The sequence below is a fragment of the Apostichopus japonicus genome, chromosome 11 (assembly GCF_037975245.1).
Source record: "Apostichopus japonicus isolate 1M-3 chromosome 11, ASM3797524v1, whole genome shotgun sequence".
Taxonomy (NCBI): domain Eukaryota; kingdom Metazoa; phylum Echinodermata; class Holothuroidea; order Aspidochirotida; family Stichopodidae; genus Apostichopus; species Apostichopus japonicus.
Window position 1 is genome coordinate 20,739,853 of NC_092571.1, and position 17,210 is coordinate 20,757,062.

A 17,210-nucleotide genomic window follows, 5' to 3' on the forward strand; every position below is an offset into this window, starting at 1 on the left:
GGGTTTGTGTCCTGTCAATAGTCGATAATGGTTTCAAGATATAAACACGACTATATTACACCAGTACCACAAACATATGTATTCCCTCCAACCACCCAATCCCCCTCCCTGCACACCAATCCCTCCTGTCCCCCCCCCCACCCTGCACACCAATCCTCTCCACATCTTCAGACAAAACACAGTAGGTTTCACCACGTCCTATCATGAAAATTTCGATCGACAACAGTTTGGCTTAAATTACACCTAGGTCACTATTCTATACATACCATATGTCAATTAACCTCAATTGGTAATCACCTACCAGCATAGTAGCTTTTGTTCATTTGCCAATATCAAAGAAATATGATGAATGATCAATTGAATATTAATTTATGATTAAAAAAAAATTGTGCCTATATACATCAGGAAACATCACCCATCCACTCAGGAATCTTGCATAGATAGGGGAAAGTAAACTTGACTCACCTAGACACAAGTTGTTTTGTATGTTTAGCATCCATAGATCGGGGACAGTAAACTTGACTCACCTAGATACAAGTTGCCTTGTATGTTTAGCATCTATAGATTGGGGACAGTAAACTTGACTCACCTACATACAAGTTGTCTTGTATGTTTAGCATCTATAGATTGGGGACAGTAAACTTGACTCACCTAGATACAAGTTGCCTTGTATGTGTAGCATCTATAGACTGGGGACAGTAAACTTGACTCACCTAGACACAAGTTGTTTTGTATGTTTAGCATCTATAGATTGGGGACAGTAAACTTGACTCACCTAAATACAAGTTGCCATGTATGTTTAGCATCTATAGATTGGGAACAGTAAACTTGACTCACCTAGATACAAGTTGCCTTGTATGTTTAGCATCTGTAGATTGGGGACGGTAAACTTGACTCACCTAGATACAAGTTGCCTTGTATGTTTAGCATCTATAGATTGGGGACAGTAAACTTGACTCACCTAGATACAAGTTGCCTTGTATGTTTAGCATCTGTAGCGTTCCTTGTGACTCTCCTAATATTTCAGCTCCATCGTCAATCATCAGCATACCCTCCTTCCTCATTCTATACAACAGATAAAAATAAGGAACACAATGTGAAAAATATATTCCACTGTTATATTGCATAATAAATGCATAAATGTGTGTAGCCTTGAAGGACTTTGCAGGTATCATACCATGTCAGTGTATCTAGCAGTTTTCACTGTATAGTTATTCATTTATTAAAATTCATCTTTTGGCCTTTTTCCTCCTTCAGTGTCTCAGCCTCTATCAATAACACCTTTTGTGGCTTCTCTCTCAATTGATCTCTTGCTGTCCTTCATACTGTGGCTGTCGTTCAACAATTAAGTAAGTCAACTTTATTGAATCCCAGAAGGAAATTACATATCTGCGGTGAGCAATACAATGAATGATACAAAATACAAAGAACATTGATAATATACAACAGTTATATGCAGTCTAAACAAAATATGCACTAACTAGCTCCAACAGCGCAACTAAGTGGAACGGCCACACCCCCCCCCCTACCTCGTGAAGTTCTTGTTGTGAACACTAATGGCAGTGCCTATAAACGAAGAACGATGTCTATTTGTGTGTGACATCAGCGACGATACTGCTGGTTAGATGAGTGTGCAATGGGTGACTGTGATCTTTCCACACGGACAACAGCTTGTCTCATACACAATTCTCGTAGACAGAGGCCACTGACGGCAGAACTTTTCTAATAATTTTACCAGCACGTTTAATAACAACATCCACAACCTTTATGCTGGTTCTTCCTAAATTACCTAAATTACGTCCACTGTTCCCCCTCCCCCCCCACCCTCATCTTTCCACTTCTATTCAAATGTTCAATTTACCACCACACTTATCTCATCTAAGGCCATCTTTCTGAGTACGTCACTTGTTAGGGTACACTTCCCCTTTGACTTATGCAGTTGCAACTGTGTTTGAGTACCTTCTCCGACCCCCCCGCCCCCCACCCCCACCCCCCCGCCCCCTCCCCTTCCTCTTATCCCGAGTATCAGTGTTCCACCAACGTTTCTGCGCCTAAACGAATCGCCTGTTAAGTTTTCCTTACCTGCTGACAACGACAGTATGTTCCTGACCGTTATTGACCCTTGACCTGGAAACAATCTCAGCAGGTCCACTGCCTAAATTATAGCTGTAAAATAACAACAGAGAGAAGCTTGTGAATGCATACTCTTAAATTACAGACATACAGAATAGACTTGTTAATCTGTCTTTCATGAAATTAGGGAGATTTAATTTTCCATCCCAAAAAGTGAGAGATTAAAGGAAAAGAAGTAATAATTAGATCAAATGCAGCTAAAAGCAAGTTAGCCCATAAACAAAGTACGTTTTTGAGTGTTACACCTGCCCAATCATATAGGTTACATCAAAACAAAATGTCATGCTAACGTATAAATACAGAATAATTCCCGAAAAAAAACTTCAAGGTAGTCTGCAAGATGGGTACAGCATATGACATGCTATGTGAGATTACGGCCATAGAAAGGTATGCTTCTTCACCCCCCAAAATAGAGATACAACGATACAAACTCTTTCACTATTGATAATAAATTTCTGACCTTACCTAAATTCAATATAACCGCCGTTGAGGCTGATAGCGATAAAATCTTGTCTCAAACCATCTTCTCCTTCGGGCTAAAAGGAAAGAACATATTCAGATGTAAATAATTTGTAGTCCTTGATGTCATGTATAGAAAAAACGGGAGAGAGGTTTATGTTAGTAGAAATATAGAATAAATGGGAAAATTTTTGTGGCTGAAAGTTGATTGCTGAAAAATAAATATGCTGGAAGTTTTTGGCAACTTTAGGTGGAAACCACATCATTTACAGCAATTTTGTATGACAAAGATATGAAATTATTCAAAATTGGTAGTATTTTGTGAATGTATCTGGCAATAGCAGAATGAATGATGTCATCACAGCAATTTCAGTTAGAGATGTTTTTCTTTTTCTTGATAATAGTTAGGCTCATTCATTCACAGACGGAAATGATATTTCTACAAAAACAAACAGAAAAGTTTCATTTTCATGAAATCTTAATACAGAGAACTTTTGATAGGTATCATGCAAAAATTCCCAAAATGTATCATGTTTCAAGGACAACTCAACAACAAGATTATAATAGGAAGCTAAAGCTTTTGAAGAACTGATATGAGACCTCCTTCTAGATAGATAGAAACTTTATTGTCCATTTCAGACAACAGAAAACGGAAATTATTTCCCATCGACAGTAAACATAAAACAGTAGTGAATACAAACACAACCATACAATAAACAAACTATTTGTGAACAACTACGATCCACTTCAGTGAGGAATCCAGGATTTTACAAGTCAAACTAGGTTACCTTCATTTCAACCATATGTCAAGACATTGAGTTGCGGTTTACAACTAACAGTGTGGAACATTTTTCTCTTCTATATAAGTGTCACAAAGTCTGCCACTCGAATATCCCTTAAAGGTAGTCAGTATAGGCCCCAAATTATAGCACGTTATAATTGCTAGAAGTTATCAAAAAGTACTTGCCTGGAGGTCTTTACTCTCCAAATTGTTCTCAGACATTTGTAAGGAACACACAAGATGACTGAATGTCCCAGTGAGATAAAATTTCCTCAAAGGTTGTAATAAAATCGGTCTAAGAATTTTGAACAATGGTGACCATATTTGAATATTAGCATATTTCTGGCCAATGTAGCATAACTTTAACTAAAAGTGAGATAGGCTTACAGCTCCCTGGAATAGAAGTAATCCATCTGTATCGGTAGTTCGGAATCTAAATGATAAAACTTCCTTATCGGAGCTGGTACTGAAAAAACAAAAAGAAAAGAATTCATTTCAAAGTTAAAAAGTTCAATTATGATCAAAATCAAGAAGGGAAATTATGTCATTCAGAATATTTCAATAACAAAAAGGCATATTACTGAAAACGATGACAGTTTTAATAATAAAAAATGGGCATAAACTTGTCAGAGTATATATAATATATATATAAACTCAACTCATTACAATATCATATAATATATATATTCATTTGCCTTGTCTTTTATTTTAATTTCATTTAACAGAGTCTGTTCAAAGTATCTCTTTCGAGATCTGGCTTTAGGAACCACAAATGATTTTCAAGTTGGTTAGCATCATGTTTGATCTCTAGAGTAAGGCAAATATGTCACCAAAACAGAACTAGTAATGCTCGATACAGGTGCCAAATGCCTACAGTGGAATGACAACCTTCCTTACTGGTTTCGAACCTCTGGACATACAACCAGTGTCCATGGCCTAGGTGGTTAGGGTGTCTGCATATAAAGCGAGAGGCCCGGGTTCGAATACCAGTTGAGGCAGGAAGTTTTTTCACTGTTCTGGATTTCCCAACTCATTACAACTTAAAATATATATGTTTATATCTGTAACAAGGTTAACAGTTGTATAAACCTAGGTTTCTACTGTCAGAATCTGTCTACTGTAACAAGGTTAACAGTTGTATAAACCTAGGTTTCTACTGTCAGAATCTGTCTACTGTAACAAGGTTAACAGTTGTATAAACCTAGGTTTCTACAGTCAGAATCTGTCTACTGTAACAAGGTTAACAGTTGTATAAACCTAGCTTCAAATTTCATTTTTACTATCCCTACCCTCTGCGCCTGGGTATAGTCATCTTAGGTAATGTCAGGTAACCCGATCCGCTGAAGTAGGCACCATCTTCTAAAGTAACATCTGAAATAGAATGAAATGTATCTGATAAATGACTCAAGTCTTTGACTAATGTTTAATAAATACAACAAGATATGATTAGGAGAGCCTAGGAACAAACAATTGGAGAAAACTAGCACCTCTTTTGTTTAAGGGGGAAGTTGGTGCCTTCGGACACTTCAACTTAGCGGTGCTGAAAGAGACACACCCATTCTGTGATGGTATATCAGTGGGACTAAACCTTCCCTGGATATGACAAAACTCATGAAGATATGAACATGAATGAACCCATTCATGAATCATGGCTAATGACATCATTATCCAAACAGGCGGCCGGCTGGTACTAATTCTATGATCTAGTAGTCTTTGAACCGAAGCCTTTCGGCCCCAAGTAAGTTCAGTTCTTAATATCTTGCTGATGTTGTATCATAGCAACAGTATCCATCCATTTCATAATCATGTTTCCACGTACTCAATTTGATCATCTCCATGGTGATAATAACTGCCTTATACATCAAAACATCTTTATACTTGTAGTCAAATTCTAAAATACTCTTAGAATTAAATCACAACTTGAAGAAAGTCTTATTCGATATTTCGTAGATGTCACGTTATAAAAAAGTAATGTCAATGGTCCACCATAATTATTCATTTACACAATCTCTTGTTTTAAATCAAGCACAAACATTTCATCGAAGAATCTACGAAAGCAATGTTTATTCCTGAAACTATCATATTTACGTCTTAAAATCCAGCTTACCTTTTTCACAGTTCAAGCCTGAGAATCCTAGTGGACACATACACTGATAAGCGTCAGCTCCGATGGGTAGACAAGATCCACCATTTTCACAGGGTTCGGCTGATAGACAAGGACCAACCAAGGTTTCACAATGAATACCTATATGTAATTAAAAGTCAAAATAATATATATATATATACATATGTATATAAGGCATTTATATAGCACCATAACTTAAACGATATTCTATGGCGCTTTAAATGGAAAAAATAAAACACACAAATGAACAAAAACAGCAACAAGAAAGAAAAAGAAAAATAGTATTACTTAAAGGCCTCATTAGAGAGAACTGTCTTCAGAGCTTTTTAGAAAGAGAGAAATGTGGATTGATTAGCAACCGAAGACGGCAAGTCGTTCCACAGCCTGGCTTCAGTTACAGTAAATACACGGTTGCCAAACTGTTTTGTGCGGGTGGCGGGAACATTTAGTAGTAACAGATATGCTTCTTATGGGGTATGACGAAACATGCCTAGTAAACATCTTACACAAATAATCTGGGGCCTGTTTAAAATCGGATTATGCTGAAAATCCTACTTCGTCAAAACCGTTTACTCACTGAGAAAGGTGACTTACACACTAATGAAGTAAAATGCCAATAGTAACTCACTGCCAATGAACATTATTTCCCCCTCAGCCATTTAGTTGAGCTTTGACCCAATAATTCAAGTGACATGTTTAGCAAGGAAAGCCAATGATGCATAAATGTTAACACTCGACGACTAGCTGCACAGTGTATACCGTGTATGGTGTAAGTGTACGTAAAGAACAAATGCTCTAAGATTTATAATTTGGCAAGCTCAAGCCTACATTTCTTTCATTCACTGTGAGAGTCAAACTAGGTGTGCTAAAGGTAAGCAAAGCACCTGTTACATGTAGTCCCGTACTTAGGAGATGTAAAGATACATACTCGACACTGATACAAGGCTTGTAAGATCACAATACATAAATCTTGTTACTTATTTCAAGCTCTTAGCACTGATTCTCTGTATCAGCGAACACTTTAATCCACTTCGACCCTTACTGTGTATAAAAGAACTCAAAATGTAGTACTTTGACTGCAATCTGATGGTAACCACTCTTTCGATCAAACAAATCCTCATCCTTTTCATTAATATAAGTTCTTTATTGGATGATTTGAAAATGAGCTTAACTGTAGGGCTTCACAAGCTTCACAGCTCAATGTCGCAAAATGAGAAATTTATAAAAAAATAAAATAAAAATAAAACACGATAGTATAGAGCAAAACAAAATACAAAACACAAGAAAATATCAAAGCTGAGCTAATGATGGGACTTTAAAACATTAGCTTCACTAGAAAGGACATATCAGTTTAAGCTTCTGAAAGAAGGACATTTTACCATCTTTCTGACGTTCAGAGTGATTCTAGTCCGGTCTGCCAATCGAGATATGTTTTATAGTGAGATATCTGATATTCTATTTGAATTCCACTTGGAAACTAACTGTGCTCCTCAACAGTGGCCAGAATTGACTACTGTGTTCTTGCCAGAACTTACCAGTGTATTCCTCCGTGCATACACATTTATAGAGGGAGTTTGAGATGGTAAGGCAGGTGGCGCCATTCTCGCAGGGCTCCTTTTCACAAGGTGCTATGTCGGTACATTCTTGAACGTTGCTATTACCGATGGCGGATGTAACTAGATCAAAAGGCTCTCCGTTGAGTTCAACCTAAGGAATAGAAAGAGAAAAGAAAAAAAAAAAAAAGAATGAACATTCCATTCCTGTACAATTAAAATCTCATTTTTGACATCCACTGTCACATCTCAAGCTTCAACACTACAGAAACTATGTCATTCATCTGTATAGTTGACTGTATGCCTCTGCAATGAGAATACAGAAGGTCAAGAGAAGGTCAAAGACAAAGAGATGATGCTGGGCGGCACTGGGCAGCCCCGCCCAGCACTAAAAATTACCGCCCAGCACTGTCTTAAAAATCGTGAATCCCGTCCAGCACTATTTTCATCTAAAATCTGGATATTCCTAACAATATATTCAACATAAATTGGGCCTAGCCTATGCCAAACTCATACAGCCTAATAATGCATCAGTTACGCATGCGAGAAACATTACTTACGGCTCTCAATCGGTCCCTTTTAAAATCTCTTTGAAACAAACTAATAACTTTTACCAGGTACGTATTATATGTCACTAAAAAAAAATTAAAAAATGTAAATTGTTAGCAAAACTAGTACTTGTGTATGTGCTTAAAAAGCTACACAAGTGCCAGCATTTGGCATCTGAGCACCTTAAGAAATTTCTCAAAGGGGAGGGGACACCCCCTCCCCCTTAGACCCCTCCCCCAGGATGGCGATCAGTATACCCGGCACTCAGGAAATCCTGGGCACATCCCTGCATTAATGTCACAAAGTTAACTCAGCTGTAAATTTTTCTGTTCAAGCAAATTTTTTTGTGAGAAATATTTTTGGCCTTAAAATGGAACAAAGCTGCTGACAATTGCAATATTTAAACAATTATTCAAAAGGGATTCCATGGTTACGCCTTTGTTGATGGCAGGTGACTGTTTAAGTTAATTAACTTTCGATTTGATTTACCTCAGTGATACAGCCCACGAATCCTTTCTGTATTCCCAGAGATCTGGGTATATCGATGAAATCGTTGACTCCTCCGAGGTACAGAGGTAACTGTAAGTTGAGACCACGACTGCTACCCGGGGATATCCCTTTCACGGCGATTCCCTCGTTGACCACCAGTGACCCTTCCTTGGCAAGTCGGTGGGCTTCGATGGTGTACCATTGACCGGCTGTGATGTTCTCGTTGCTGACGATGATGGCTGGGCCTGAGAAACAGAAAAAGAGAAGAAAACATTACTTCAAATTACTTCAGGACAGTCAGTTTGACTAATGACCAAAATGTTACCAGTTTAACTAAATCCAGCAAACTACTGAAGGGATGAGGCTTGCAGGAGAATTGTCAATATTCAAAATTTTGAAGCAATCAGTAAGTTCGAGGTTTGATCCCCAGCCGGGTCATAGTAAGGTGGGCATTTCATCCAAGATCGATCTACAGTTTTCCATCTGAAATGACTTTCTTAAATTGAAAGGATTCCAAACTTAGACAAAATTAGAGTTAAAATGTTAACTTTGTAAGCCACCCGACATGAAAGTTCTATCAATAAGCCCTGGCAGGCTTCTCCCACATTCATGGTCGCTGAAGCGCCATAAAAATAACTGTCTGATTATTATTATTATCACTTTGTAGTCTTGTTTGTCTTTATGATAGTTCAGTGAAATTCCAAGGTATCGGAAAGCCAACAGAAGCTCATTTGAAACCCATTGTGGTGGTTGTGGATGTACACCAGCTTATATCATGACTGCTCTTTATGATAAGTGTTCAGAGAAGAAGGCAGCAGGGATGTTACTGTAACACACACCCCTGGTCTGGAGTCACATAACGTCCCCCTCCAATGGACAAGAGTGTACAAGTTTGCTTCCAAGGAGAACCAGAGCAATGTTATGCCTGCTCAACAATTACTCTCACAAGTAATATCAAGTAACGGTCTAACTTACCAGAACCCCTGTCATACTAAAAGACAAGTTTGCCTCCAAGGGGAACCACAGCAATGCTAAGTCTGCTTCACTCAACTGTTACTCTCACAAGTAATATCAAGTAACGGTCTGACTTACCAGAACCACTGTCATACTAAAAGACAAGTTTGCCTCCAAGGGGAACCAGAGCAATGCTAAGTCTGCTTCACTCAACTGTTACTCTCACAAGTAATATCAAGTAACGGTCTAACTTACCAGAACCACTGTCGTACTGGAAGACAAGTTTGCCGTCAAGGAGGACCAGAGCGATGTAGTCACCTGCCCCCCTTGAGCGCTGCCCGTTGAACAAGAGCAGACCGTCGTCATTGGTGTTGGGCTTGAACATCATAGTGATATCCAAAGCATCCTGGGAAAACAGCAGACCCTCGTAGGCAATGTAGGAATCGCCAACAAACGACGGGTTAAATATTATGGATCCTGTAAGGTGGGACAAGTGTGTTGAATAATATTAGGAGACAGGTAGATTACGACAGAATGAAACATTTTAAAGTATGAGAGATATGTACTGGAGCCAGCAGATGGTTTGATGTATGTGGTCCTACAAATTAAATGTACTAGAGGCAGCAGATGGTTTGATGTGTGTGGTCCTACAAATTAAATGTACTAGAGGCAGCAGATGATTTGATGTGTGTGGTCCTACAAATTAAATGTACTGGAGCCAGCAGATGGTTTGATGTATGTGGTCCTACAAATTAAATGTACTGGAGGCAGCAGATGGTTTGATGTGTGTGGTCCTACAAATTAAATGTACTAGAGGCAGCAGATGATTTGATGTGTGTGGTCCTACAAATTAAATGTACTGGAGGCAGCAGATGGTTTGATGTATGTGGTCCTACAAATTAAATGTACTGGAGGCAGCAGATGGTTTGATGTGTGTGGTCCTACAAATTAAATGTACTAGAGGCAGCAGATGATTTGATGTGTGTGGTCCTACAAATTAAATGTACTGGAGCCAGCAGATGGTTTGATGTATGTGGCCCTACAAATTAAATGTACTGGAGGCAGCAGATGGTTTGATGTGTGTGGTCCTACAAATTAAAAACTAACTAATTGATGATGCTTTGGCCTCTGTCAATGTGAGAATGTATTCAGATGTTATGTTATGTGGAAATCACATCTACACCATCCAATGGATGGCATATTTGATATGTTTTAAGACTCTTTGTCTAATTAACCCAATGTAGAAAGGCGAACGAAAATTTAAAAAAAAAAAAAAAAAAAAAAAAATTGTGTATTGAATAATATGAAAACTACATATCACTAAGAAAACATAACACCTTTTTTCATCACAAAATATAAAACTTTAGTTAGTACTTATAACGGCAAAGTTCAGGTCTGCGGTACACTACGCAAGCGGCAATACTTACCTATCTGTAGTTTATGCACATAACTTTATGAATATTCATGTCTCAATTATACAGTATACACGGCACTTCATTAATATTCATTATATTCATATAGCAACTATATAAAGCAGATAATTATAAGGCCAATGTGTAAGCCTCGAATCTTAAACATTAACCTGTCACAAAAAAGCCCTTTTCACAATGACTGGCCTCAAAGATCACATTAAAAACATGAAAGTTACTAAAATGATTATGTAATTATGTACAAGGAGTTTTTTTTTTAAGGTGTTTGAACAAGTATTAAGAGGGATAATTTAAAGCAGGGTCTGAGTGACTGTAGAACATTAGACACAAACATTAACAATTTCATCAGATTAAACAAACTATGCAGACAAACCTATCACATCATTGGAACTAGTGAGACAAACCCTGATTCCTGCTTGACTACAACTACACAATTGTTTTCTTATTTTTTATATTTTTTTATAATTGGCCAAGTTTAATAAGTCTGACAAATCTAGAGCCAAAGAAGATGTCTTCACCGATATATAAACAGCCATGTCAAACCTCACATGTATTTTAATAGAACCTATTACCGATTTAGTATGTACAGGCTCCATAATAACAGCCTTTCATGGATAAATGAATGAATCTGACATGTTTAGGTAAATGCTGCTTGCAGTGACATCGAGTTTGTACGCAAAATTATAGGAAATGATAGGCTATTAAAAAACGGCTGATGTAACTGTCACCATGGAGATGATATATACTTATGATGGCTGAACCAGTTGCTTGATCGCTTATATTTCTTCTTAATACAGCTTCGAGTGACTGCAGATAACCCCCAAGCACCGAAGCAATATAACTGCGATTTACATAGTGATTAAAGTGTTTAAGAAGCATCGTTTACAAGAAGATAAAGTAATATGAAGGTGGATATGATGGTATTCCAGGCCAAATGTGGATGCTTTGATCAGAATGAAAACCCCATGTCCTTAAAAATGACCAACTAAAGATTAATTGTGCAACATGTATCATGAAACTGTGTGTGAGGAGAGGCAGAGGAGTCAAGATGGGGGTGGGGGGGAATATTGAGGCAATGTTTGCCGGATTCTTTGAGATTTTTCAGTACCCTTCATAACGGATACAATATTTAATTATTTATGAATGTTACCAGAAACAAATCATAACTGAACATCCCTGCATACTCCTCCTCCCCCCCCCCCTCCATACTCCCCCTCAACTCTCCTTCTTCCTCAGTCCCTATAATCCAAAAATTGAACAAAACGTACAATTCCTTGGCAACGAAATTCAAATGACGTATGTAGAGAATGAATGGTAGACCTTTCTTAGAAGGAAAAAAAAATCAAACTAAAACTTTTTTAATGCCTTGGCCTTAATATCTTTCACTAAAGATGTTAACTACTTGACCCTACAAATTTTTACCGATGTCATCTTGATCCTATCAACCTGAAGACATCAAACACTCGGACTAGACAACGGACTTCACGGGTGTTTAATGCGCAAACGTTAACGAATCGCATCTAATTTAGGCGACTACTGAACAAGCTGGGAATACAATAAGAAATCTCTATTCTACCAACACAGGCACAAGTTTCAACATTCTAATTTAATATGCTCAATTCACGTCACAGAAATGGGGTCACAATTGCAAGAGTTATTCACACTGCTTACATATACACAGGGAGAAGGGAAAGCATGTTACTCAAGGAACTCAACAGCTGAGGTTACCTTACTTGTTATTAATCATTAATTATTCATGTGGTCTTTTTAGACAAATCGAATGGTTTGGGTGCCCTGCTGGACACATCCAACACAAAGAGGTCTTCACTTTCGTGGATTAGATGTTTAAGATGTTTAAAAAGATAAATGAGGAAAAACAAACTTTCTAATGAAATGCAAATTTTTGATTGCCGCAAAATGTTTTGCAAACTTTTTGGAACTGCCCCCAAAATGTTTTTATGTATAGATATGTAAAAAGGGTGAGTAAATGCCATAGGCAGGTTTCTGTGCTATATATTATGAAAGTAATATAGATATGACAAAGGGTGCCCCCACAAAAAACAAAACCAAAGGTGAAAGGTCAACGATATACACCAAAGATTACTCGAACACCATTCGTTAATGGAAGTCATGAGAGGAAAGTAAAGGAATAACTCGTGTCATCACAGTGGATAAAAGATGTTACAGATCACTTCCAGGACAAATAGAGACACTTTCTGTGTTCCAACCAGTGGGTGCAAAACCAGTTGACAAAGACAGCATGTGAGGGGGTAGGGGGCAAAGAGAGAGATTATTGGCAGGAAGAAACTACCACAGAGAAGAAAGGGTATGATCATAGTTCAAGAGAGAAAGAAAGGGAGAAGAGAAAATATATTGCAGACAGATGTCTTTGCATAGTGAGGGTGAATATGATATGAAGAGAGAATTTGGAAATTTTGCGGAGAGAGAAGGACGGCAACGCAAGTCTGGGTTGAAGCAGTGGGAGGAGAAAAAAACAAAGCTTTGAAAAACAGGAGGTTAAACGTAAAAAGCGGTAAAGGGTGAGAGGTCAAAATTAGGCTGAGAAACAAGAAAAAAGTGAGGGAATATAAAGAAATGAGGAAAAGCAAAATGGTTTTTTTTGCAACAGAAAAAGGTACCATAATCATTTTGCATGTGAATGTCGTTGTCGAAACCGCTCCCCTCGTAATCTGAATCATCCGTTCCTACAGGTAAATCTGTGTGTAGGAACAGGCACTGATTGGATAACATGCATTGCTACCGACGACCTCATGTAGGTAGGTCGAGATTGATGGCCCCTGTGACTGGGCAGAAACAATAAACCTAGACACACTCTCATGCAGTATAATAACAAAAATATGTGTATATATACGACTTGGAATATACATTGTACTAAATGTATGGAGTGGGGGTGGGGTGGGGAAGGGGGGTTCAATACGTGATGTGCTACTATGGATTAAAGAAACCGACCATTTTTCATAGCCATCAGAATATACATGAAGATGAAAGTTTTCTAAATATGTAAAGAAAATTCCAAATTATGTCAAGATTTGTTAAAGTCTTGTGGTTTCAGGTTTTTGAGGGATGTCATATAATTGCAGGTTCCTGTATTCCCCCCATTGTCTCAGAACTCAAAAGCTTTTTTTCACAATTTTGATAACAAAACCTTTCCCTTCTGTTACAAGAATAAAGATTTTCCCTTGTTTGTTTAATTGATTGGCCCAAAGAAAAAAGCTTTTCATTTTTATAAGACAACAAAGCTTTTGTCTTCCTACCAATTGTTTCAGAGAACAAAGCTTTCTTTTGTTTAAGTCACAGAGAACAAAACCTTTCTTTTCTTTAAGTCACAGAGAACAAAGCCTTTCTTTTCTTTAAGTCACAGAGAACAAAGCCTTTCTTTTCTTTAAGTCACAGAGAACAAAGCCTTTCTTTTCTTTAAGTCACAGAGAACAAAGCCTTTCTTTTCTTTAAGTCACAGAGAACAATGCCCAATTTTTGCTTTGTTTCGGAACATAAAGCTCTCCTTCAGTTTTCCTTCCCAAAGATAACAAACAAACTTTTAATCATAAATTGGAATGCAACTTCTTTGTTCTGAAATTGCCAACAAATAAACCAAATATTTTGTCTCCAAAGTGACCAAAAGGTGCAAGATATTTAAGAGACATACCAAATTCTTGATTGTTACTACTCATTTGGGTTATTTTTTTTTGGGAGGGGGGGGAGGGGGTTGGACATATTGTTCTCTGTAGGATCAGTGTGAAAGTTGCCCTTGTTATTTATTTTTTTTTATTCTTATTTTTTTTCTTCTTGCAGGTGGGAGAAATTTGTCTCTGTATAACCCGAGTGAAATCATGCATTCTAGTACAAGATCTGAAATGGAAGGAATTTAACTACAGATGAAAGTAGGAACTAAAATGCTAACAAGAAATATAAAATGTACAAGAACCTGCTAAAAGAAATTCTACCTGCCTAGTATTAAACCTTTACCACGCTACCCAGGTGTCTACGAGTTTAGTATCCCCATTTAACTTCTTTTCTTTCTATTTTTCCCTTGTATTATAATTAACTATAAATATGAATGAAAAACTTGGTGCAAATTGTATTTGTGGTATATTGAAGGAGAATCCAGGGAGATATATAGAACAGATTGAAGAAATGGGTAATATTATAAATATTGCATGCCATTGAAAGTCAATTGGGTACAACATAGACGCAATAAATTATATATATATGTTTTTCTTTCTATATATATATTTAAATTATTCAAAGCCCATGCATATCAAACATGTTAGCATGACTTTTTTTAAATGGACAAATTTGATCTGAAAACTAAGACACCTCATATTGTATAAAGTTACATTGGTCAGTGGTGTTTCACACATGTTTGACAGTTTGAATTTGGTATCTGTAAAATTAGTTTTTTTTAGTAAAAAACAAAACATTAATTTGAATGACTTCCTTCGCTAAAACTAAATTTCGGCCAAAAGAATGAAATCGGCAACTGTTCAATATTCAAACAATTTTTTTTATAGATATACAATAACAATTGGCACCATTTTAAGCATATCTAATCAGCGTACAGCTTTCATCAGATTAAATCCAGTATTAAGAATGCTTTCATCAGTTTTGAAAAGGAAAAAAAAAATGGAAAAGGGAATCAAATTTAAGAAAGGCTTCAGAAGATCTAAAAATAAGGCTACCTAATTCCCAAATCTAATCACCAGTTTAGACATTTTTCTTTATAACTTGCATCTACGGCATCCCATAATGCGCAATTAATAAACTACGCAATATTAGAATAACATCTCGCTCACTCACCAATATCGCACCTCTCACCGGTCAGACCGGGAGGGCAGACACATCTGAATCCCGCTGCATCTGTACTCTCCACACACATACCTTCACCGCAGGAATCTACGAGGAAAAACAAACAACAGGTTGATCAAGTCCAAATATTTCAAAACTAAGCAATATTTTATTTTGGTTCTTCCTGTTTTTGTTGACGCAGACCGCAGCAACACAGGGATGCAGGTGTTCAATGCACCATTATTTTTAAAGCTGGTTTTGATATTTTTTAAATATTTTTTAATCTTTTTCGATACTACAATCCAATAACAGTGCAGATCGTTAGCATCACTGTTATGTCATGTTTCATTTCAAATCATGGAGTTTTAGATGTGATTAATACTAAATGTCCGACAACACGATAATGAGAGTCACATCAAATTCATTGACTGCTCAATCATTTAACCTTCCAATTGGAGACAGAATGTAAAGATGGGTCTTAATTTAATTTGGCCAATGGTGTCTGATTATGGGTTTAAATTTTTTGGTATCTGGCAAAATGCAAAATGCTTCTTCAACTTTAATACGAGCAAGACCGTACTAGTGTATGAGCAGTACAGGAAACCTTTGCCTCAAATTTTCCGCTCACGAAAGAGCGCTTACAATTTTTACGTTGCTTTGCACTTGACATAATATCATCAATTTGAGAATTTGCCAAATCTAACTCGAGACATGACGAATCCTGCAAAACTGCACAAAAAGAACAGAGACAAAAATCTCACCTTTCGTGGAATTATTTTGCCATTTTCACTGAAAAAACGGTTTAAAATACAACAGACATTTCTCGACACAGTACATGCAATAAATATACAGGGATAAGAGGATGTGGTTTAGCAGGACTTACCGGGCAGGCAACGCTGAATCTCTAATGAATGTTGGCAGACAGACCCTGTGAATCCCTCCAGGCATCTGCACGTGAAACCGTTCTCCGTGAAGGCCTCTTGGCACTCCCCTCCGTTGTCGCAGGTGACGGTCAGACAGGTTTCGCACGATTCAACGTTGACCATGGAGATGGCACCAGAGGTCAAAAACACTTTGTAGTCATTGATCTTAAGTTGGCTGACACAACCTACAAGATTGGATATAGTGTTATTTGAAATTTTCTCGATATGTTCTCGGCTACGTTTCGGGTATTTTTAATTGAGCGGTCCTAGATACAGAGGAAAATCTAAGCACACGGACCGAAGGTCCATCTCGAGGTCCTGGAATGTTTCAGCTTATCAGATCAAAGGATTAAATTATTATTGATAATAATTTAATGGATTATGGATTAAAAATGCATAATATTAAATAATTGATAACTATTATCCAAATTCACCTCCTTTTCCCGACAACCAGTGGCACTTAAAACCAAAATGGATTTTTTTTTTTTTTCCCCCACAACTTTTGCATAGCAGCACAATCTTAACATGATGAAATCTCTTCACCAAATTTCACACTCCCAAAGAACCATATAAAAACTGTTAAACCATACCCATTTTTCAACATGTTGAATGACTCACCAATGAAACCAGTGTTGAAACCAACATGTAATGGTAGATCTTCATAAAACATGACACCTCCCAGGTAGAGATTCTGGACCAGGTCCAGGCCCCTCCATGCACCCATGGATGTACCGTTCACCTCATATTGATCGTCGACTGTCATAAATCCATACCTTCCGTCCCTTCGGATGGTCACCGTGTGCCACCGGGCTAACTCCAACGGTTCCTCGCTCCTGATGATCGCAGCACCACCGCCAAGGTTGAAGCGGAATTCAGCGTGGCCTCCAGAGAGGCCAAAGGAGAGGAAGTCGCTGCTCGCTTGTGAGTACTGGCCGTTGTAAAGGATCAAACCTGGTACGACAAAGGTCAAATGTTAGCAACTTTATACAGGTCGAAATATAAATAACA

The 17,210-nt window shown here is 37.5% G+C and overlaps 1 protein-coding gene across 4 annotated transcripts in view; it reads right to left on the reverse strand.

The window, feature by feature from the left end:
* LOC139975614 (basement membrane-specific heparan sulfate proteoglycan core protein-like) overlaps nucleotides 1-17,210 on the reverse strand; it is a 181,990-nt gene that overhangs the window by 3,230 nt on the left and 161,550 nt on the right. For 3 of the 4 annotated variants that reach the window (XM_071983660.1, XM_071983657.1, XM_071983659.1), the window contains 13 exons: nucleotides 16,821-17,153; nucleotides 16,163-16,387; nucleotides 15,292-15,387; nucleotides 13,113-13,190; nucleotides 9,299-9,520; nucleotides 8,090-8,334; nucleotides 7,034-7,205; nucleotides 5,481-5,618; nucleotides 4,663-4,744; nucleotides 3,761-3,839; nucleotides 2,599-2,669; nucleotides 2,083-2,166; nucleotides 962-1,065 (listed from right to left, as the gene is read on the reverse strand). In XM_071983660.1, coding sequence (XP_071839761.1) covers nucleotides 962-1,065; nucleotides 2,083-2,166; nucleotides 2,599-2,669; nucleotides 3,761-3,839; nucleotides 4,663-4,744; nucleotides 5,481-5,618; nucleotides 7,034-7,205; nucleotides 8,090-8,334; nucleotides 9,299-9,520; nucleotides 13,113-13,190; nucleotides 15,292-15,387; nucleotides 16,163-16,387; nucleotides 16,821-17,153 — 1,929 coding nt within the window. The remainder of the gene's footprint in view (nucleotides 1-961; nucleotides 1,066-2,082; nucleotides 2,167-2,598; nucleotides 2,670-3,760; nucleotides 3,840-4,662; nucleotides 4,745-5,480; nucleotides 5,619-7,033; nucleotides 7,206-8,089; nucleotides 8,335-9,298; nucleotides 9,521-13,112; nucleotides 13,191-15,291; nucleotides 15,388-16,162; nucleotides 16,388-16,820; nucleotides 17,154-17,210) is intronic. The other variant, XM_071983658.1, reaches the window with a different exon arrangement.